Source organism: Diadema antillarum, unplaced genomic scaffold, assembly GCF_040938485.1.
Source record: "Diadema antillarum isolate AM-2024a unplaced genomic scaffold, OU_Dant_1.0 scf00000150, whole genome shotgun sequence".
NCBI classification, from domain to species: domain Eukaryota; kingdom Metazoa; phylum Echinodermata; class Echinoidea; order Diadematoida; family Diadematidae; genus Diadema; species Diadema antillarum.
Window position 1 is genome coordinate 920,326 of NW_027271039.1, and position 22,901 is coordinate 943,226.

Genomic DNA, 22,901 nt, shown 5'->3' on the forward strand with positions numbered 1-22,901 from the left:
TGGGAATATGTAGGCCATACAAAATTTCCTTTCCAACATAACATAAAAGAACAAAGATGACACCCTCATGCACATAAACACACACGCACACTCACACACACACGAGCAATCTGATCTAAGATTTGAAAAAAAAACTTACAGAAAGCACGAATTCATTTGGATAATGAATAGTATAACATGAATGATATTACAATAAATGACAATAACAAAGACAATAATGTCAGTGACTATTCCCCCTGCTCATGACGGGCTGATAAAATTATAGTTGGAAAAGAATAACAGATATCAACATAAACCCTGTTACCAAAAGATATTGTCACATGATACTTGAAAATTTCCTGTCGTGGCCAAGTCTTCTGTTTTCTTTCTCCTGGCGCCACCCTCGACATTGTACGCCTAGGTTTGTTGACAGTTAAATTGTTATGTTATGCTCTTTTCATTGCATCTGATGTTTCGCTTGAAGTTTGGCAGCGGTTCAACTGAAAGCCCCGAGAGAGTCAAATCGTCGCAATGCCTATTGAGATGAGACTCGTCCAGTCAATCGATGGTTAGCTGCAGCAAAGCTTAACCTTTTGCTAAACAATCGACATCGTACAACGTCATCGCACCTCAGGCCAAATCCCAGGTCAACTCTATACCGTAGTATTTTCCATTACAATTACTGCTAGACAACTAAAACCGTACGCCACGCAGGCATTGTTGTACCTGACTAGGCCCTACTTGTTTTTATTTTTGTCGACGAGTGTGCAAACAGCTTTGATAGTCTGAAATGATGGCGGCTTCTATACGAGGTCACCTGGCCGTGATCGCTCCCGTGTTCGTCGTTGTCTTCGTGGTGGCAGGTGTAACGGCCCAAATCGACGAGGATCCGACAACGATCTCGGTTGTCCCCTCCGATAGCCAATGTAACTGCCAGGAGGGGGTCGTGGTTTTCCGGCCGCATATTCAGGTGAGACTTGTCGGTTAGAAACAACAGAAACAAAGTAGAACGCAATTGTCAATGCGCTTGGCTATGACAAATTACTGCCATATCAGCTGGCAGGATCTAACGTTGGCTTTCTTTATGAATCCAATATGTATCATTCATTTAATGATATATTTTTATCAACAAGTCAAATACGATGTGGATAAGAAATAAATAATGATGAAAAATGATAACAACAGTAATAGAACTATACAGAAAAATAGTTTTCCTTATGATATGTCTCCAACTGCAATCGCCCTTAAGCGAGGTTGTTGCCTAAAGAACGTTAAATGACATTGGCCCGAAATCACGAAGGTGGTCGGTGCAATCTTGTCCTTGTCCATGGTCTAAACCATGGACAAAGATCGATTTTTTTTTTAATGGGGCGCCAAGTGTCGAACGGCCTACTTCGTTACGAAATTTGTCATTTCACCGAAGAAATGACTGATTTTGTAACGAAACAGGCCAGGCGACACTTGCGCCCCATAAAAACTACGGACTTTGTCCATGGTTTAAAACATTATTATTTGTCTTTGGTCAAATACAGGAAAATTAATCTTAACAACCTTAAGCAATAAATTCAGGAAAGATCAGAAATGTATCGTTGTAGGCAACGAATATGGATTATGTTCCCTAAATCTTTCACTAGAACTTTCTGTAAAGTTGTCCTACATATTATCTTCGGCAGTAGTTTCCTCAAAGGCTGTTTTGAGAGTGAAAAAAGAAGAAGAGAGCCTCATATAGCTCAAAACATCAAAGTTTGTGTTAAAGCGTTCCCAGCCGGAAATGGGAAGGCGCGGGGGGGGGGGGGGAGCATATTGAATCATTGAAAACATTTATACACATATAGATGTTCATATATTATTATAAACATAATTGCTGAATGGACTTTCACATTTCCTCAAGCTTTTAATCGAATCCACATGATAGTATCATGTCTGTGGATACACCGCTTCCTTGGCCAGTCATGTGGTGCATTGGAATCTAAATCCAACATGGTTCAAGGCATAATCTCACCATATTATACCCATTTCAATGGATGGTCATTTCAAATGAACACTACAAAACATTGCAACACTTGTCTTCCAATCGGGTTTTTTCCTGAATTTATTTCCAGATTTGCGGAAATCTTATGTATTTATTAGATTTTATGAAATATTTATCCGAAATGTGTCCATATGCAGGGATATCAGATAAGTCAATTAGGAGACAATGACGGGATAACAAATCCTACGCTGCAAAATTAACCCGCCGACTTGATGGGTGAAAACGATATAACATGTACCTGATATGCATGTATATCTTTGTGCATATAAGTATTACTTCACACTGAATCATTTTCGGTACGTTGACAGATTCGAGCTAGAAGTCCTGAACGCTCGAGTCTGCTTTCTCAGGTTCCCGTGGCGGTGAATGCGTGTCGTGCCTCCCTCGTCACATCGGAGACTCAGCTGCGATTCAGCCAGAGTGTCTTGGATGACGTCTCGGACTTAAACCGGCAGCGGTCCGTGCGGACGGTCCCCGTCGACGCGTGCCCGCGAAGACCGGAAGTGATGACCCGTGAACTCCGGCCAATCGATTGTGCCGATGCCTTGTCCAAGGGGATGAGCGAAAGCGGCAGCTACGTGGTTTATCCGAATGACGGCAGGGATCCCATCATAGTCTTCTGTGATATGGAAACTGATGACGGTGGATGGACAGTAAGGCCACTCCCTTGGTGTTATTTTTGTTTTTTCATCATTTTTTTAGAGATATACTACTACCTGTAACTTTTTATTCTTTTATCTGCCTTTGTGCGTGCGTGTGTGTGTGTATGCTAGCCTTATAGCTTGAAAATGATAGTGTTTATAAATGTTATGATTACCATACCACATTAAACGATACTAATTACAATTGAAATGTTTTGGAGTCATGAGTAATTAACTTATCCTTTCATCCCCCGTCAACTTGCCGAGTTTTGATAGCTCCTCATCCCATACCCCTTTTTTTTTGCCCCTAAAGCAACGCTCATGTTACCTTTTTCCAACAACTCGCCTTCTTCAGTCTCCTATGAGGACTTGCTGAGTTGTAGTACCTCTTGTCATTTTTTTTTGGACAAATCCACTTGCATAGTTAAAAAAAGAATAGTCCTCTCACCGTTTCGTCTACAACCCTTAAAAAAAAAAATCTTACAGCATACTCTCATCCTTGATTAGCGGGCCTAGAATTAACTCGTAGAATTTATTGATATCTACAGTAAAGTTCACATGGGTCGGACCATGCATAAATCAATAATTGGTTAAGTCAAAGAAACTTTATATAATCAACTTAACCAATTCAATATCAGCTATGTCGGGTAGGTTGAAATTCATGTAAGTCGAAAGATTTCTGTAGTCCCTTTGGACTCGGCTTCCCTTTATCGTATTTCTCAAAGTTCAAAGTTCAAATTTATTTTCATTTCCATAAAAAAACAACAACAAAGAAATCATATACAATCGGATATATGCAGTCGAATATTTGCATTCCGTAAGCTATTCATTTTATTCGCTTCCTTAATGTAAACTCATGTGAACGTTTCCGTGTTATCGAAAATTTTCTAAAATTTCCCATTGGCACGTGACTTCGACCACAGGTGTTCCAAAGGCGCACGGACTCCAATTTGGACTTCAACCGCCAGTGGTTGGAATACAAGAACGGCTTTGGAAGCGTGCGTGAGTCTCACTGGCTGGGTCTGGAGAACGTCCGCCGCTTGGTGTCTGCCAGGCCCTCAATCCTCCGTGTGGACCTCCGCGATTTCGAAGGCGAAACGGCCTACGCCACCTATTATTCCTTCTACATTGGCCCGGAGAGCGACAAGTATCAGCTGTTTGTGTCCCGTTACGACGGCGATGCAGGTGAGTTGAACATGACGATCATCTCCTTTGTGTCTAGTAAAACTCTCTGACAGCATAGCCAAGCAGAGAGATTTGTCATTAAATAAAGCGACCCCCCTCCAAACAACAACAACAACACAACAACAACAAACAACAACAAACAAACAAAAAACAAAACTGTACAAAACCGCTTAATCTGTAAAACACACACGCATGAAGAAAACTGGACCATTGCAAAATATTTTTGCATGTTTTGCTTTCCGAGCAATTTCAGACAAGTTTAATATCAAATTGATGTTTGTCTTCAAAAATACACCACCACCTATCTTCTGACAATTAAGTACTTTCAAAGTGAGATATTATACTTCGTCTTTTTGTTTGGCATTTTGTTTGATTTTAATTTGTCTTGCTGAAATATGAAATTATAAAAACCTGAAAGTAGGAAAAATGTAAATTGAAAATATTGAGAAAAAGAAAAACATAGGACCTAGATATTATGAAATCATGTTATCATTATCCTTGTGTTTTATGATGGTAAATTCTGTAAAGCATTCTTCTCTAATCCACGTCTGTTCAATATCCTTCCTCTGCAGGTGATTCGCTCAGCTACCACAATCGCATGTACTTTTCCACCGTAGACTCAGACAATGACCCGGTGGCCAATCGCAGCTGCGCCGCGCGGTACGAGTCCGGCTGGTGGTTCCACTCCTGTTTCGCCAGCAACCTCAACGGTCAATATCTCGAGAGTCCCAATAACATCGACTCTATGGGCATCTGCTGGACGAAGTGGAAGTTGAACTTCTACTCAATGAACAAAGTGGAAATGAAAATTAGGCCGCTATATTGATTCAAGAGCATAGCGGCAGTTTGAGAGGATATCGCCGAACTTTCCATACAATAACACTTGGCAACGCTTGCATAACAGACACTAGTCTTTAACTGCGATGTGCCAATTAGTATAGAGATTCTCTCTATTTCGATGATAACTGTCGATTGTTTCTAAGAAATGAAGTCCACTTACTCTCTAAAAAAAAAATCGAGTGAAAATATTCACTCTTGAAGGAGTGAATACAAAAAAAGAGTGATTTTAGAGTGAAATTGGAGTGAATTTCGAGTGAAAATGAACATTTTCACTAAAAGTTCACTCCAATTTCACTCTAAATTCACTCTTTTTTGTATTCACTCCTTAAAGAGTGAAAATTTTCACTCGATTTTTTTTTAGAGAGTATGGAAAGGGTACTACCTTCTCCTATTATGATAGTGAAATGACACTCGCTTAAAGATATTACTCAAAACAAAACGGAAAGAAAAAGAAAGCAATATAAAGACATTATTTTGATGAGTCGGGGTTTCAATGTTTTTCCAAGCTCCTTCCCTCTACATAACCAATGGCGGTGAACGTGTGTAAGATTTTGGTAACAGAGATGAACGCTTGAAATTTACAGCGCAAACCGTGATGAAAACGGCTCTGAAAATATAACCCAACTAGTTCACTTATTTTCGTTATTTTTTTCTTTTTACAATTCATCATAAGCTTCTTGAATGTGAATTTTAATTTCTGCCGTCATATTGACATTCTGATCAACATATCTATAATACAACTGCGTATAAACGACACTATAAAACAATCAACACTATATGGGAACCAAGGTACAAAAAGGAAGAAGTAAATCTGTCAATTTAACGGATTCTATTACATTAACTGAATCGAAAATAAACGAAGATTGGCGTCTGAATTTACAAAAGAAAATATTGACGCGAAATCTTATTTTGTTGTACACAGCTTTGCCATGTGTGTTTGTTCAATCATATTGGGAAGAATAAATAAACAAGCTTTTGATTTGTTTATGATTGACTTCTCTGATTTGTTTCTCCTTCAAGCTTTACTTGTAAATCAGTGCCTTGACTCGATATAACAATTAACGTTTTAAAGGCACATCACTTTAACCTAATAATCATGAATCATAAAACACTTTAAAAAGTGTCTAAAGTTGTTATTGTCCTCTGCCGTCTTGTAGCGCTTTTGTTAATTTCTTTTACAATCAATAAATGAAACAGAATTTACCGCTAAAATATGGGAATTGTCATTCAAGTTGATTATGAGTTGTGCCAGTTAATGACTTTTTTTAGATTGTTTGAGAAATACTGTAGTTCGTATGATGAATTCCAAATTTAAAACAGTGTTTAGTGTGATAAAAAGGATCAAAATATTCTTGAGATAATCACACTGTCTACACCACCGTCTTCTCATACACCGGGGGAATCTGAACCAGTATTGAGCTTGCGAATTCGTTTAGAAAGGCATTATTTGTAACGATGTGCAAACGAAGCACATTATCTTATGATGCTTTAACCTGAGATTGGCGAAACAAATTCGAATTTGAACTCGAACTTGAACTTGAACTTGAAACATTTTTTTTTTTTTAGATGTTCACTTTTTTTTTCTAAAATTCCCATGAGAACTCCGCTTTCAAACTTACTGAACCGGCCGCTTGTGGATGTGTTTGCATGTTTGTATTTGTATGTGTGATGCGTACAGTGTACGTGTGTGTTCTCGTAAGAGGCATTTCTTCTTTTTCACAGTATGTGGTATAGTGTCTACGAAACATCGCCAGGTTTATTATCATACGATTGTCTATTTTAAAATGCAATCACAATAAATGCACTCCGAACTTGTTTCTACAGTACATTGCAAAGATGGTGTGGACGTTATGGACTTTTCTGCTTAATATTTTTTTATTTTCTGACAACATAAAAGTCGTACTGCTCATTACCTCCCCCCCCCCCCGAAAAAAAGAACAAAACAACAACAACAACAATAACAACAACAACAACAACAACAACAACAACAAAAACGACAAGGAAGTGACATCGGAAGCAATTCCTTCGTGGACCTTCCTCTCTATGAATAGGATAAAATTCATCTTTTACCTGCATTTTTTTGTGTGTGAAAGAAACAAGAACTATATGAAATTAAAATCTTTTTCATCTATCTAAGTGTCCTGGCATTTTGGTTTGTTTTCTACGAAATGATAAGATAGTAATACATTGTATGTTTATTAGGACCACTTTGTTGAACTTTGTTTCTTGATACCTAAGTCGTTTCAAAACCGATTTCATTAAGAAAAAAATCCTCTTTCTTCTTTATGCTCTTTTATATTTCATATAAGTGGTTTCTATTATCTCATAAAAAGTTCAAACGTGAATCCCCATCTCAAGCAAAAATATACCATCCCTGATATATAATACTAGGCCTAGTAGTTCCTTGGCATAATCACCTTGTAAAAAATAGGTAACTATGAGCCTGACTATCTAATGTTGGATATGTTGTAAGGTTAGCTTTTCTCTCTTTTTTCTTCTTCAAATTTTACTTCTTTTCGACACGTTCCACACACACTCGCCTGCGAGGCTACTAGTGTAATTATCTGATGATGTAGGTGTACTTCGTCACCGTCTTTCCGTTACTCATACACATTAGAACTTTACACTCTAAAAAAATCCGGGTCAGAACTGACCCGGAACTGGTTCCGGGTCAAAAATGACTTAGAATTTGGTTATGAAGACCCGGAATGAGGTCAACCTAACCCAATTCATTCCTTGTCATTTCTGACCCGGAACGGTGTGTGACCCCAACGGACCCGGTTCCGGGTCAGTTCTGACCCGGATTTTTTTAGAGTGTAGAAGACAGTGTTTATCGCAGGATTTTCTGTCTTGAAACCAACCTCGTTGTTTGATTTGGTAACATAAAGCAAGGTTTACTCGGGACCAGTATCCTTACACAGGATGAAAATTGTTTTGACGCTTGATTACCACTAAGGCTTGGAAAGTACTATCATCATTTCTCAAACCCAAATTACAAGAAATAAGATGTGAAAAACAACAACAACAGCAGCAACAAAGCCAGTCCGGTGCATATTTCAGCCTAGGAGTTCATCCCTAGAGCTCTTATCGTTCAAATTTCTTCTACTTGTCAAAGCTGTGAACTAATCACATTCCATCATGAATACATGTACTTAGGGAAGGATGCCTTCGGGTCAAAGTGCAAATTTGAAAAATTAGTGCAGTTCCTTACAGAGTTTCTTTATTCTCCATTATCTCATATTCTTTCTTTTTTTTCTTTCTTTATTTCTCTTTTTTTTTTCTCTCTCTCTCTCTTCAATACACAGATTTGTCATTTCAAGCGGAAGTAGTGGATTGTTTTGTTTTGTTTTGCTTTTTTCACCAAAATGGACAAAATTTTATAGGAGCGAGAGAATGCAGCTGTTGCTGTATTACCACCGTTAAGGATGATGAGGAAATAATCTTCCATGCCCGGTACATACGACTTTCTGACTTCTTTAATCATGTGTTGTTTTAGAGTTTGAAAGATGAAAGAACACATAGATAATAAATTAGTGATTGAAAATGACAAATTAAAGAAAAACAAAAAAAAGAAAATAAAAGATTAAGCCTACTTAAATTACACACCTTTATTCATGCACACACCCATGTATATGTATATTCAACATGTCTAAATACAGTAGACCTACCATATACTCAAACTGAGACATGGATCGCAGACTAGTCACCCCATTGCAAGTATGGTATATTCTAAACCCCTGTATTCGGTGTCTACCTTAGTATAATTAGTGACAATTGAGATCCATGTTTGCACATACTGGGCAGTGATGTTATTACTGTATCCAGTAAACAGGCGAATTCAGAATCCCAGATGGATGATAAATCGTTCAATGCATCAGGTCAGCAGTCAAGAATACCACGCCACGAACAAAATGTGTTAAAGTGAGTATTTCTGAAAGAACATTGCATCTTTCACTGTATGAAACGCTTTCGAAAAGATCATCTCTATCTTATGCAAAGTAAACATTTCTTTGACCATCACTCAGACATAGTATAATGTGACCCTGCATCACAAAACCAACAAAAAGTTGCCAGATAGGGATTTCTAGTTACGGGCAGATTCTGAAAGAGCAGACTCTAAGCTTTAAATTGATTTATAACTCAATCTAAATGGACTTCCCTAACCTATTGAAATACTGGAAAGAAAGCACACACTCTGAAAAGTGTGAACTGAGAAAAGAGGCTCTTGAAGTACAGAGTCTATTCAAACTCTTAATCTTTACCAAGCCGCGCTATAGCTGTGTGATGAAAGGGACAAAACACAGGATTTAAACAACCGGAGCAACAACAATGAAAGGATAATCAGATTGAGCAGAAATTAAGCATGCTCTATCAACACCTTCTGTCCATGATTAATGCCAACTTTCAAAGCAGTAGCATTATCCTTTCCAAAGTTATAAGACTTAAAATTGAAGAGTGTGCAAAAGATTTCAATATATGACAAGAGCCCTCCCAGACAGACCTGATCATTCTACTCTTTCCCAAAACAGGGTTGTAGAAAAACTGTTCAGACACACTTTCTCGTTCGTGTTATGATCCCAAACTTTAGAGTAACGTAGAAGAAGGATAGCTCTTTCAGAAAATATATAAAAATCTCAAGATTGACTATGTAGACCCATTTCAGTTTTTTTTTTGACTCCTCACGTAAAATCAAGGGGTGCGACTTTTTGTTCTTTTTGTGATGCACGGTCACATAATTATGTCAAGCCGACTAGCTGCGTCTTAGAGAAGATCGGTGACGTGGTTATTCCGACGTCTCAGAAAACTGTGTTTGTGTTGTGTATGTGTGTGTGTGTGTGTGTGTGTGTGTGTGTGTGTGCTGTATGTGTATGTTTCGTAAAATTCCCTCTTGCTCTTGCGAAAATATTGCTCTGGTCTTATTCATCCAAGGCCTTTAATAGGATGAGAGTTAGGATAGTGAAAGGATTTTATATTTTGTTTTATGTGAGAATAAGGATGAGGATAAGGATTCGGGTAATGTTTGTGGTTAGAATTGATATTTGGCTTTTTAAAAGAGTCATATATTTCATGGGAGCAATTGTCGCAAGAGCAGATGTCATGGAATCATCATCTATACATCGATTTACTCCTGCGATATCACAAATTGTTGTAAGAAAGGATTTGTCCTATTTTTCAAAAAATAATACACCCTTGTACATTCAAATGATTGCATGGCTGATTTTAGAGTACTTGCTAAATCTACGATGGGCTGATTAAACTTCAAAAAGAATGGTCTAGTTTTACGTTTAGACATAATTTCAGGTTTCTAGCATTGTTTTTTTTTTGTGAGATAATGAGAAAATTAAATATATTATAGAGCATGTATTCCAATAAGGATTCAACGTTTAATTGGAGAAAAAATGCTCTTAAAATGGTTGAGGTATCAAAAACAGAGAAATCCTAACAAAAGGTGGAACCCATCTTTTTTATACGATCGCTTTGTTTTACTTTGTTTTTGGATGTCTCAATTATCTCAAAAAACGATTTTCATCTTAACAAACTTTAAATTCCTCTCAAAGTTGTATGTTATGCTTTATTTCCGAAAAGGTTTTTTTTTTTCGTATCTCACAAAAAGTTCCAATTCTCATCTCCACCAGTACTATACCATCTCTTTAATGAACAGAAACCGCTCATTAGTGAATGACTTCATTTGGAAGAACGTCTCTGTAAAAATGTTTCCATGGAAGAATGTTTTTATGCTTATGGAGAGGACAACAGCGATTTTTCCCCTAAATCCAGTTGACATTACGCATAAGGACCGTGTCATGCACACGCCATCACTTGATTATCAAATTAATGCCAAGCACAGGATGCGTTTCCGCGTCCAGTGACAAGTTCCGCCACAAATGATCAATTGGAACAACGCTGACCAATTACCCATCTTGCACATTTGCATAAGCCCCGCCCACAAAATTTTATCACATCGCCGAAGAATTCAACGTCAAACAAGGCAAGATGGAAAGCACGCCATACACGACTTTCACGTCGCATTCGAATCTTCGGAAACTTCTCACTGAGTTGGGCAATTAAAGAAACAACAACAAACTAAAGATAAGAGGAAACGTTGAGCAGGAAAATGTGTCAACGGTCAAGTACGATGTCGTCAGCCGTGTTTGCGGTGGTCGTTTTGGCCGGTGCTATAACGGGTACTTTCGCCAATGTCGACGCTATAGACGCCCCACAGACATCGTGTAATTGTCCGGCTGCCGCACGCATCACATTCTATCCCACATTTGAGGTGAGATTTTGTCTTCTGAAACGTAGCGCTTGTGTAAGTAGAGAAAAAAAAAACATCGTAATCTTGCGTGCTTTAGAATCTACTAGTACTTGTTGTTCTAATTTTATCATAACTGCTAAAATAAACTAACAAATGCAAAATAAAGCGCAGCATATACATTGTACCCGCTGCTGCTTTATTCAGCCTAAAATTCGCGAACGTGTGTCCGCTCTGCCCGATATTCCAAGTTCAATGTGTCCGTATTGGTGAAAATAAATTATGACGTGGGATATGTCCTCAAAACTGTTTTGAACACCTTAATAGGAATAGATTAGAAAATTTAAGAGCTTTTAAATTCCGTTAAGGATTTTGGACAAGAGTCTGCGTTTGCAATTAACGAAATATACTAAATACAATCCATCAAAACACTTGTATTCATGGGTGAGCACGTGTATTCACAAATCTTTTCTGAAGGGAGTCCAAGGTGAAGGTAAGAGCTATAGTCCTCTCCAATCTTCCTTAAGAGGTCAAGTCGTAGGGACTGTAAAAAAACAAAATGTGATTCGACCATAATTAAACAAGATTCTGGGAACACATCCCGGATTTTGTGTGAAGTTGACTGTAGTTTGCATTTAGACTTTGCCAAAACGACGAGTTTAATGAAAAACTTGAAATGCATTTACGAACGAGGCGCCATGGTGCCTGACCGCCAAATTGTTATGGGATGCTTCAAGCTCATATTTCTTATGCTTTAATGTCGAAGTGTTTATGTTTAAGATTCGTATGCGTGAGAGTGTTATATCTGTGCCTGTGGTTGTACATAAATGTTGTTATGCTTTGCAGTTCCGATGTCTCCTAGGTTTGTTTACGTGTACGTCATTACGATTCTCTCCCGGGTTGTTTTCATTTTTTTTTTCGAAAGACAGTCTCAACCACCATTGTTTAGCTTGATTCTCCACATAAACATCTTGGCAATACCCGGTACTCGGAAATATGACACGTAAAGAGAGATCGGATTGCCCAAACAAAAAGATCTACATTGACATCGATCCAATGGATGCTAAATCATGTGCTAATACCAACCAATCACGGATCAAATTCCTAACGCAATCGCCCCGCCCCCTAAAATTAATTTTCGCGAAGGAATAAACACTGTACAAGACAAACTCGAACCATAGCCATACGGCTTGCAGCATACAAATCCTATTCCAGAAAACCTAGCATCGAGTTAGTCAATTACAGATAAACAACAAAACAACGAAACAGAAGGGAAAAGCAGGGAAACCATGTTCCGACTGTTTTTCCTGATCTCGTCCGCCCTGCTCGCGGTTGCTTCTCTTTCGGATGCTACTTCGTGCAATTTCCCCGACGTCTCCGGTTATTATGACGTCGCCATAGGTGATCATACATTTCGCTGTAACTATCCGGCTCTGGGGGAAACTAGATTCGAGCCCATAATAGAGGTGAGAATATGTGACTAGTTGCTTTAAGCGTGCAATTCGGTGATCGTCTAAGTCCTGAGTAATTCTGAGTAATTCTCATCTTTGTCCTGTCAAACTAACAACACACGTCCTCTTGGACACATGATAAGAACGAGTAATGAAAAAACAAAACGGAATACATTGTCATTGATATGTCTCGATGTGTGTGAACATTTTCAGCAATTGACTTGTATGCAGTGCAGGATTTAAATAAGTTGGACGGACTCTCAAAAAAAAAACGTAAAAAAAGTCTCAGATTACAGGCATTGTTCAATTACGTTAGCGATGCAAGTTTGAATAATCTTGGATGGTATGATATCAAACATAAAATTCTTTTTATGCTTTACACGTTTATGAACATAGGATATATTCGAGTAAAAAATAACGATAAGTGCTATGAACAAAAATACCAATCTAAAATGTTTTTAATTACCGGATTTAATTTTACTCAATATTGCCCACAGACATGACATGTTGTGTTAAAAATGTGCCATTTATTTGTTTTTTTGAATATGTATACATATTAAATAATTAATTTATTTATTCATTAGTTTTTTTATCTTATACCATGGATCATATAGCCTTTCGATAAGTCTGTTGATAGTGAAAGCATAATGCCCTATTTTGTGCTCTGAGCTGTTTTGTATTCTTTGTATTTATTTCCATGTGAACAGTCAACAAAGGTAGACTTTTCTTTTTAGATGGGGCCACAAAAAAAAAATAATGAGGTTAGATGGATTTACCAATAGTGCCTGTCCGTGCGCATGCACGTACATAATTATGCTATAAGCATGCCAATGCTATTGGTGTTATCTCTTACAATATCAAGATTCAGCTTTATATGGAACAATGCATCGTTGTTTCTAACATCCTGTTGTACAATTCCAATAGTGTCTTGCTTTTCGTTCTATACCAATGCAGGTCTAAAAAGTACTACTTGATGACAATACATTATGTGACAAACCTATTACTGATGCGGCAACTGATCTTTTGCATGAAACATGATTTAATGCAAGAGCTACCAGTCATCAAGATGATGGGCATTGTTACCGAATTTCTTCCGATATGTTTAGAAAGTAAACCCTTGTATATACCGATGGTTTTTGCCGTTAAAATAATGATTATGTTGCCTAGGCCAAAATGTTAATAACTGATGATTGAAAATGAACAACCATTGATGAACTGGTCGATTACAAGAACAATATAGGTTGCTGTTACTGTTGTCTGTTTTGATTTATTTCTATCAATTCGTAATTCCACACATTTATCAATCGAATCCATTCTATAATAACCGACGCATGCACATTAAGGAATAGTTAATCACATTACTTATCTTCCTTTCATCCCCTTTCGGTGTAATTTCAAAAGAAGTCGATTTCTTCACTGGAGGTTCATTTATGCATATATAGATATTCATTATAACTGATGATTTATCATTCTTCAGAAATGTATTTGTATTAACTAGCTCTTGTTACCCATGGATATAGACGAGGTTCCGTGACGTCAAACGACGCGTTGCCTGAGGGGCAAAAACTAATCGCGTTTGTATTGCTCTAGCGCGCGGTTTTAGCGTATCGCGCCATACCCACACAGTCAGCACTGCCTATCATGGGATGTGAGATGTAACGCTTACTCGCTTGGCCACGTGTATATGCCCCCAAAACGCAGGTGTTTTTTCCCCCTCAGCATGGTTTGATGACGTCATTGGAACTTCCTCTATTCATCATCAATTATATTCTTGCAGATAATACCTGCTGAAGAGTCGGGCAATGGCATCGCGTCTCCTATCGACGTGGCAGAGATGGTCCAAAAATGTGGCGACGTCAAAAGTGCGACGGAAGAAAACCTGGGTCTCATTAATGACACGCAACACCAGGTGAGCACCTTCGTCCGCCAACCTCGCGCTCGTCGCGTTGAGGTGCCCTACTGCTCTGACGTCATCGACGCGCAGGGCGAAGAAGGGAGACCAATAGACTGTGATGACGCGCTCAGCAGAGGGTTCAACGTTAGCGGTCGCTATGTGATCGACCCCCTTGACGGTGGAGACCCGTTTGTGGTGTACTGTGATATGGACACAGATGGAGGTGGATGGACGGTAAGATTATCGTACACAATGTCTCACAGTTGCTTTCGGAGCCCCGGTCCGTATTTAGTGGCGGATCCAGGTGGGGGCGCATCGGGTGCCCCCTTTATGTCTTGTTGACACAAAAGAAATAAAAAGAAAAAAACATGCGGGGGGATATGCCCTCCCCTTTAATTTTGCAAAGCCACCCCCCCCCCCCCCCCCTTCCCCTTCAAAATTGTTGGATCCGTCCCTGGTATTCTTGAAGGTAATTTCAATAACAGTCATGGTTTTAGTTCACGGCAGTGGACTTAATTGAGTGTGAAATGGGAGTACATTGTTAGACCCAAATGAGCGAAGCTTTGTGGTATCATGACCGGATGTCTTTCGGTGTACGCTATTTGTCACTCTCATAACACCGGAGAAATCTGAATAAACCGCGGACTAGATTTAAACCGCCTTCGTGATTACGGAACCTGAATGGGTTCTCCAAAATTTATGACGATTTCAATATCCTGTCGGTTCTTATTCAATTCAAATCAAACTAGTAAAATCTTAGCATACACAATTACGTGGTAATCAATGACCAAAACCCGTAGCTCCATAAAACGTACACATTTCAAGGTTTGCTTGCATCCTACTTGCGATGCATATTATACAACAGTGATGTGAATATGTAATACTTAACTTTCTCCACACACGTGGGATTCATGGGTGCCCCATGTTTTGTAATGTGTCTTGTTTTTTTCTCAGCCTACCTGGGTACATTCGAAACCCACGCAGAGCTGGTCTGCGAACACGTGCATTGATGGGTACGATCATTGGTAGTGGTCGGCTGCCCATTCGAGATTTTTCGTCTGTGCGTGTACTATATAGATATCCAAGTGATACATCTTTACACATTCTTTTTTTTTTTTTTAAATAGGAATTCTCGAATATACCTGATCTGATCCCTCGCCATGAAAACCCACCCTACCGGGTCATCAAGAAATTTGCGATTTCTACTCGGTGACTTTAATACGCAGAGTAGACTAAATAAATTACAATTATGCTCGTCTTTGTATCTGAAACAGGTGCTACAACGCAGAGAGAATGGCGATGAGAATTTTGACCGCTCTTGGCTGGACTACAAGCACGGTTTTGGGAACCTGATGGGCGAGCACTGGCTGGGCTTGGAGAAAATGCATCGCATCTCCGCGTTCGCCGCCCTCAGAGTAGACTTGGAAGACTTCGAGGGCGCCAAGACGACATCCACTTACGAACTGTTCTTCATGCGCGGTGAGGCGCGCAACTACGAGATTAACATGCGGAACCCCGCTGGAGGTGGAGGTACGTGATCCTCGGTCTAGTACCACTCCTCTTCTCTTTGTTCGTCATTCACTGCTTTTCGGTCGGCTTCTTCCTCTTCCTATTTTTCTTCTTTGTCCGCTCTTTCATACAGCCTTCTCCTGTCAATAGGGAGCTTTAGATTTTCGCGACAGGGACGTTCAGAGGAAGAAAAAAAAAACATTCTTAGCATGCGTATTATATCGCTTATCAAGCTCGACCTATTTATATCTTGCGTCGTCTGAGTTTTCACAACGCCTCCTGGGCTATATTTACGTCCGTTCAATTTACGACGTAGAGAGCTACTTGATGCACCGATCATATGGGGGCGCCATTTTATTTTCATAGATTGCGTCTCGGCGTAATCTAAAGCTACTTCAGCACGACGCAGTGAGAGAGGCGAACGTCCAACGCACTCGTGGTCTCAAACGTCCGCGGCGCAAATCTGCAGCTTCCTGATAACTCTGTAAAAACGTAGCATATGCTAGCGTACCTCATCCGCACTCGAAAAGTTAAATGGTAAATACAACACTTAAAATGTTGTTACTCACCTCGAAACTTTTGGTTAAATTAAACACCTAAAGTATGGTGAACGAGAGAAAAAAAAAAAGGACGATATTCATAAACAAGGTGATTTATACATTTCTGGAAAGCTTAAGTCTCTAGGAATATGAATAATCAACTTTCAGAAGGCAAAAAGTCTCTAGAACGATGGATAGATGGTGATTTGAGACCCTTTTTTAGATCACCTGAACCCGATCTGACGGCGAAATTTTGGTGACCAAAATTATGACGTCACGAAATGAACGAATCAGCCCTGCGCTGATGCGCTGTGCTCCGCACTCCATCCACTCAGTGGGATCCGTCTATGGAAGGCCGTTGCGGACATAATTCGTTTGGAGCATACGTATGGAAATGGGCATACGTATGCAACTGCCTTTAGCGAACGTTTGCTAATTGACCAATCGGCAAGTGTTGTTTAGTAAGCGTTTGCACGGTGCGATAGCATACGTTTGCATTTTTTTTTTCAGCAAACGTATGCCACTTTCATACATATGCGCAGATGCCAGTACGGCTCAGTACTGCTCGGATCAGCTCAGTATGGCCAATAAAACTCAAGTTTAGAAGAATTGCGGTAAGTGCAAAAGTTTCAAAAAAAAATCCTCAGCTTATTGAAGAAGGCAGATTCAACCATGTTCCAGATGAGGAACTAACAAGGTACGGTGTGGGATTTCCACTTACACATATACGTACTCTTAGTACCTCCTTGCTCAGATCGGGCGTGAGTGCCTACCGTACACACTTTATACACACACGCAACATACACACATAATTATACAAATGCATATTAAACGAAGTACCTGATTGGTCGATCAATTGCATACATATGCGTAGTAAATTAACATACGTATTAAATGGGGCATACGTATAATAGACAAAATGCAAACGTTTGCTAAACACCGTACAAACGTTTACCAAAAAAAAAAAAAAAACACTCGCTGATTGGTCAATTAGCAAACGTTTGCTAAAGGCAGTTGCATTCGTATGCCCGTTTCCATTATGTATGCCCCAAACGAATTAAGTCCACAACGGCCTTCCATACCGTCGCCTCTCCCTCGCTTCTTCTACCACCCCGACTTTGCCAATGTCACTATCAGTGTCATTGTCACTGTCATCACTCAATTCACTCTCGATGTCAAACTCAAAGTCTTTCCGTACAATATAACGTAAAAAATGGACGTTCTTCATAATGTCTCAGCCGAGAAAGCAGATGCGACTAAAGACAGGCCAGATATTGTATCCGCTCACCAAGAAACACGTGCTTTATGAATGGCGGCCTCGATGTCCCGCTGCACTCGTAAAGGGTTTTGTTCATTTCGTGACGTCATATTTTAGGGCTCGAAAAAGACGGCCGTTCCGGAGCGAAAATCGATGAAGTAAATCAGTCAATTTTAACTCGTGATTTCGCAGTGGCACGAATATGTTTTAATAAGTCACATTAAAAATCTGTTTTAGGAGACAATTATTCCCTCTGCTTTGACATCTTCTTTTACATGATTTTCTTGATTTTAATGTCTCGTTCACCACACTTTAAAAGGTAAAAGTTGCCCTTACGATTTCATTATTTTCAGATGAAGAAAAAGTGTAGTTGACCCGACAAGATTAAACGACATGTTTAACATTTCATGTTGAGAGAGAATCTTGGAAAACAAGACGACTATCAGGCTACATCGTTCCCGCGCGGACACTGACATCTTTCATCACCAGCTTATATATATACACAGTCACATACATTTGAAAAATCCATGTCAGCGTACACGCTGAGATAATCTCCACCTTGTCCCTGTGACCATTACGTGTAGCCAAAACTAGTCATGCGGACCCAAACAACACCTGCCGCATTAAGCTTGTTCGACACCAGATAAAGGTCATCAGAGAAAACGACGCAATGAGACACAAATTTTGTAAAAAGCAATACCATGGACAGCCGCGCCTCAACGATAAGAGCATTATGCTCATCAGTTGTGAAAGCATGATTCACGACATAATTATCAGAGTTTGTTTTCAGTAAAACAGTTTGGATCAGTTTGTAGGTATTATCATTTAGCTTTACATCTGTTGTCTCGATGGTTTATAGAGACTCCAACTCTCCCGTTTTCGACGGGAGATCTCCCGCCGAAAACCTATTTTTGCAAAATATCCCGTTCTCCCGCTTGAGACTTAATTTTTCCCGCCCTGGCTCTGTGTCTCCCGTTGGAAAGGATTTCTTACTTATTGCTATCGTATGTTGAAAAAAATAAGCCTTAGATAGCACCAGAGAGCATCTAGTACAGTAGGAACTTCGCACTTCGCACACATCAACTTGGAGTCTCCCGTTTGCTAGGAGTTTCAGGCGGGAGAATCTCCAGATCAGAAGGTGCTTTGGGTTGGAGTCTCTGGTCGGAGTCATCCCGCCGTTTATTCCGAACTATAGACTACTAAAGTACCATTGGAATAAAAATAAAAGCTTCCTAGATTGACACCATACATAATTTGATTAATTAATGTTAATACCATTCATACTCCTCTTCTCTTTATCTGCAGGTGCAGGATTGGCCCTCAATGGCCGAGTTAAATTCTCGACCCCCGACAACGACAATGACAGAGCCGGGGGACACTGCGCCAGGATATACAAATCGGGATGGTGGTTTTCAAGCTGTGACGCTAAGACAAACTTGAATGGCCACTACCTCGATGGAGGAGTGATCGACCAGCAGGGCATCATATGGAAAACTTGGAAGAACAATTTTTACTCCATGAAGCGAACAGAGATGAAGGTCCGACCTTCTTTATAAAACGAGAGAGAGAGAGCGCTCCATCATCTAGACAGTGGGAATAGTATACAACGGCAGACGGTAGCTTCTTTCTGTACTTTATAGGCCTGCACAGGGATGGTTTCACACTTGCCCCGCACATTATTAACAAACAGGGCACACACACACACACACACACACACATATATATATATATATATATATATATATATATATATATATATATATATAATCAAATCAGCACATAATAATAGTACATGCTTGTCAATGTACATTTTTTCCCCACACTATTGCTGAACACAAGTGTGAGACATTGTAATAAAGTTGAATTTTGGACGGCAGAAATTTGACACCTTTGGAAATAATACCCATGATATAAGTTGCCATGGATGACATGCTCACAGCAAACCACTGCACACGAAATATTTCGATGATAGTGATTAGGAAGATGGCGGGAGAAGAGAAAACAGCAGAAAAGGTGATTTAGATACGAAAAAAGACTCCTACACTGTACCTAATGCTAAATCACAATTCATTACGCTCTACTATGATGGATTTATTTGACTTTTTTCTTTTACTGCAGACGCAAACGCCCAAAACATTCTCTGTCAATAAAAAACTTTGCTTTTGCACTGCAAGATATCCATGATAGACATCTTTACAATGTCTTAAAGATCTCTTTGTATCATAAATGAATGGAAGGTTAAATTCCCATGTAGGAACGAAGGGTTGCAATCTTGACCTGTTATCAAAAGGGCACCGATATTTCCTTCGTAGTGTCTTCCACTACAAAAGATGTAACCATTAGAAAGCAATAGAATATCCTGAACTGATTATAATTCAAGCTACGCCTCAATATGATTATACCCTTTTCTTTACCTCGGTCACATTTCTGAAACCGGACGTCTTAAGGTTATTAATGTCACGTATATTCTATAAACAAAATATTTGTTGCATGAGTTGCGTCATATTTTTTGTGAGATATAAAGAATAAAGTATATTATACAGGACAAACTTACAAAAATGGAAGTCAACTGTGTGTGATTTTCTTCAGTTTGAGTGGCAGTTTGTGCAAAAGAAAAGAAAAAAAATATCCAAGACTTCTGATTCTGATTTTATATCTGAATTTGAAGAGTTTGTTTGCAAAAACCGATAAGTCCATATTTGCCAAATGGAGATATTTGCGATTAAAGGTCAAGAAAAATAAAGAGAATAATAAGAAAAAAATTGCTCCTTTTGACCATAACTTCAAAAATTTGCCTTCATATGTAGTGACCAATATATCATTTAAAAGGTATTATTTTGTACTTTATGACAGAGATCGGACTTCAAAATCTTCAAAAATGGACTTATCGGTTTTTGCAAACAAACCCTTCATTTCTTTTTCATACATAAATGAAATACAAAGTCAATTGAATAAACTATGAGCACAGCATAATTTTCATCTGACAGTTAAAACAAATAAATGATTAATTCAAATATTCAACTTCTTTTCCCCTGACACAATGCAAAATGAAAATAAACAATTATTCTGTGCATGCATATTATGCAAACATAAGTTACAGTATATCTATTGCTCAAAGACAAATTAGGCAATTTGATGTAGAGAAATTCAGGAGACCATCATCATAAGCAAACGTTGACGAATACAATGGCCTCAGAAATGGTTTGAGCAATACAACATTGTAAGGATGTAACATAATTTATAAGTCATCACTCACTGAGTGACGATAAAGAGGCAGGGAGGGAAGAATGAGGGGGAAAAGTGTAGCGGTGCATTGTGCAGGATGTGAAGTGTTTGCGTGGAAATGAGTTGTGAATATCCGTGAATGTTCATGTTTGCTGTGTATCCACGTTCAGTTCGGAGCCCTGACTTAACCGTGATAATGAAAAAAAGGAGATAAATAGCAACATGCTCTCATATTCGGACAGATACTGAGTAAAAATTTTATCTTTAAGCTGTCTTTTAAATAAATAAATAGATCTACATTATTCAATGTTATCGGGTAAAAAAAAAATCCAAAACATCAGGGCCACGATGTTTTAAGGATTTGGGGGTTTTCTTGGGTATTCAAGATTATAATTACATGAACTGCGAGTTTGGTAGGAATGAATATTGAAATAAGGAATTTGGAAATGAGTGGAAACCGAGGGAAGTTGGTTGACCGTGTATTTGTTCATAAAAATTACCGTTTAGAAAGTATGAATCTCATATCTTTAGTGTTTTTAATTGAGAAAGCAACGGGTCAGAGGGAGATAAGTTGACACTGGGTAGTGGGAGTTTGTAATCAAACGCATAGCTCTTTTTCGGTATTAATATCACTAAAACTTTGAAATATTATAAGTCGTAGCACCTTGTTTCAATAAATACTATACAGAAAGAAATTGGAAGGTGGTAAGCGAACATCAGGGTTTTCTTTCTTCATTTGTTGTTTTTGTTTTAAATCGGCTTCAAAGATTAATGTAATTATGAACAGTGGTACTTGTGCCTCGAGAACTCGATAGGTTCTGATGTTCTTATCGACATGCTCCACAAAATCTGTAAATTTCTAATATCTGGATTCCTTAGATTGCTTTGTTTGTTTGTTTGTTTTTGCTGTAGGTTTAAACGGAAATATAAATGTTGTCGCTATTTAAGCAGTTTTTCAGCATATCTTTTTCATTGGAATTTTCTTCGTTTCTTTCTTGGTGTAGCGTTTTATCAAGGGTCACGAATATGTTTCTAATAAAGAATTTACCAAAAGTTACCTCACATGTCAAGTGTGAAGACTTATAAAGGCTGAAGGTGTGACCACGTATGTGGAAGCGTTGTAGATGATTTACGTGATTTACTTTCCAGCACAAGTCTTGTGTCACATAATCTAAAAGTTTTGTGCACATTACATTCTAGGTATTTCCGAATATATCCGAGTTGGGCCAACCTAGGCTAATTAAAGGGGCATAGTCCCGGTAGTGTAGAGAGCGCTGTTGATGATACTGCCGAAGATTACCGAAGTTGAGCTGTCATCAAGAGTAAAGTGCGTAGGTGTTGCTAAGTAACGTTGCCTTCTTTGTCTTCTCTGAGCATCGCGCAGTCAGTAGTAATGCCAGGTGCGTGCATATGTGCTTGTTATTATGACATCACAAAAGAAGTTTACCCCCCTCAGCCGAATCATGAGCCGAACTGTGATCGCACCACTGACTACAGTGGATCGGACTTCTTCGGACTCGGGGGAAGTGGGCCAAAGCGTAAGCGCTAAAGAGGAGACGATAGCGTAGGTCTCTATGGGAAACTTGCGCCGTGCGCCCGCGTACGCATTTGACTGAAACACCGGGACCACGCACCTTTAAAACATCTTCTAGCACTCTCGTCTCTTTTAACGCTTTCTGTGCCAAGGTGTACATTTCTCGTGTTCCACTTAATTCACATAATTCTGTTACCGCAACGCTGATAAGCGCTAATGGATATTATCAAACATGAAAGCCATGTAACAATAATTTACAGAAACATTTACACTAAAAATGCAGTATAGCAAAATTGCTGGATATAGAATATGAATAATATTACATCGTTTGCTGTGACGTAAAGATATAGCAAAGCTATGTTGTTCTTTTTTTTCTTGCAAATGACCAGTGCTCAAAACAAATAGGATGCATGTTGATAAACTCTCCAGTTGTTGCATACACACACCCCCCCAAAAAAACAAAAAACAAAACAAAAACAAAACAAAACAAAAAAAAAAACAGCATGGTTTTTTTTTTTTTGGGGGGGGGGGGGTGGGTGGCTTTTTTTTTCTTTTTTTTAT

At 38.9% G+C, this 22,901-nt stretch overlaps 1 protein-coding gene across 1 annotated transcript; it reads left to right on the forward strand.

Moving 5' to 3' along the window:
* Positions 1 to 534: 534 nt before the first annotated feature.
* Positions 535 to 19,293, forward strand: LOC139721769 (uncharacterized). Its single transcript, XM_071633093.1, has 7 exons — positions 535 to 949; positions 2,320 to 2,664; positions 3,576 to 3,837; positions 4,410 to 4,653; positions 14,245 to 14,509; positions 15,550 to 15,805; positions 18,887 to 19,293. The coding sequence occupies exons 1-7, from the start codon at positions 770 to 772 to the stop codon at positions 19,135 to 19,137; spliced, it is 1,803 nt and encodes a 600-aa protein (XP_071489194.1). The 5' UTR covers positions 535 to 769; the 3' UTR covers positions 19,138 to 19,293.
* The last annotated feature ends 3,608 nt before the right edge of the window (positions 19,294 to 22,901 follow it).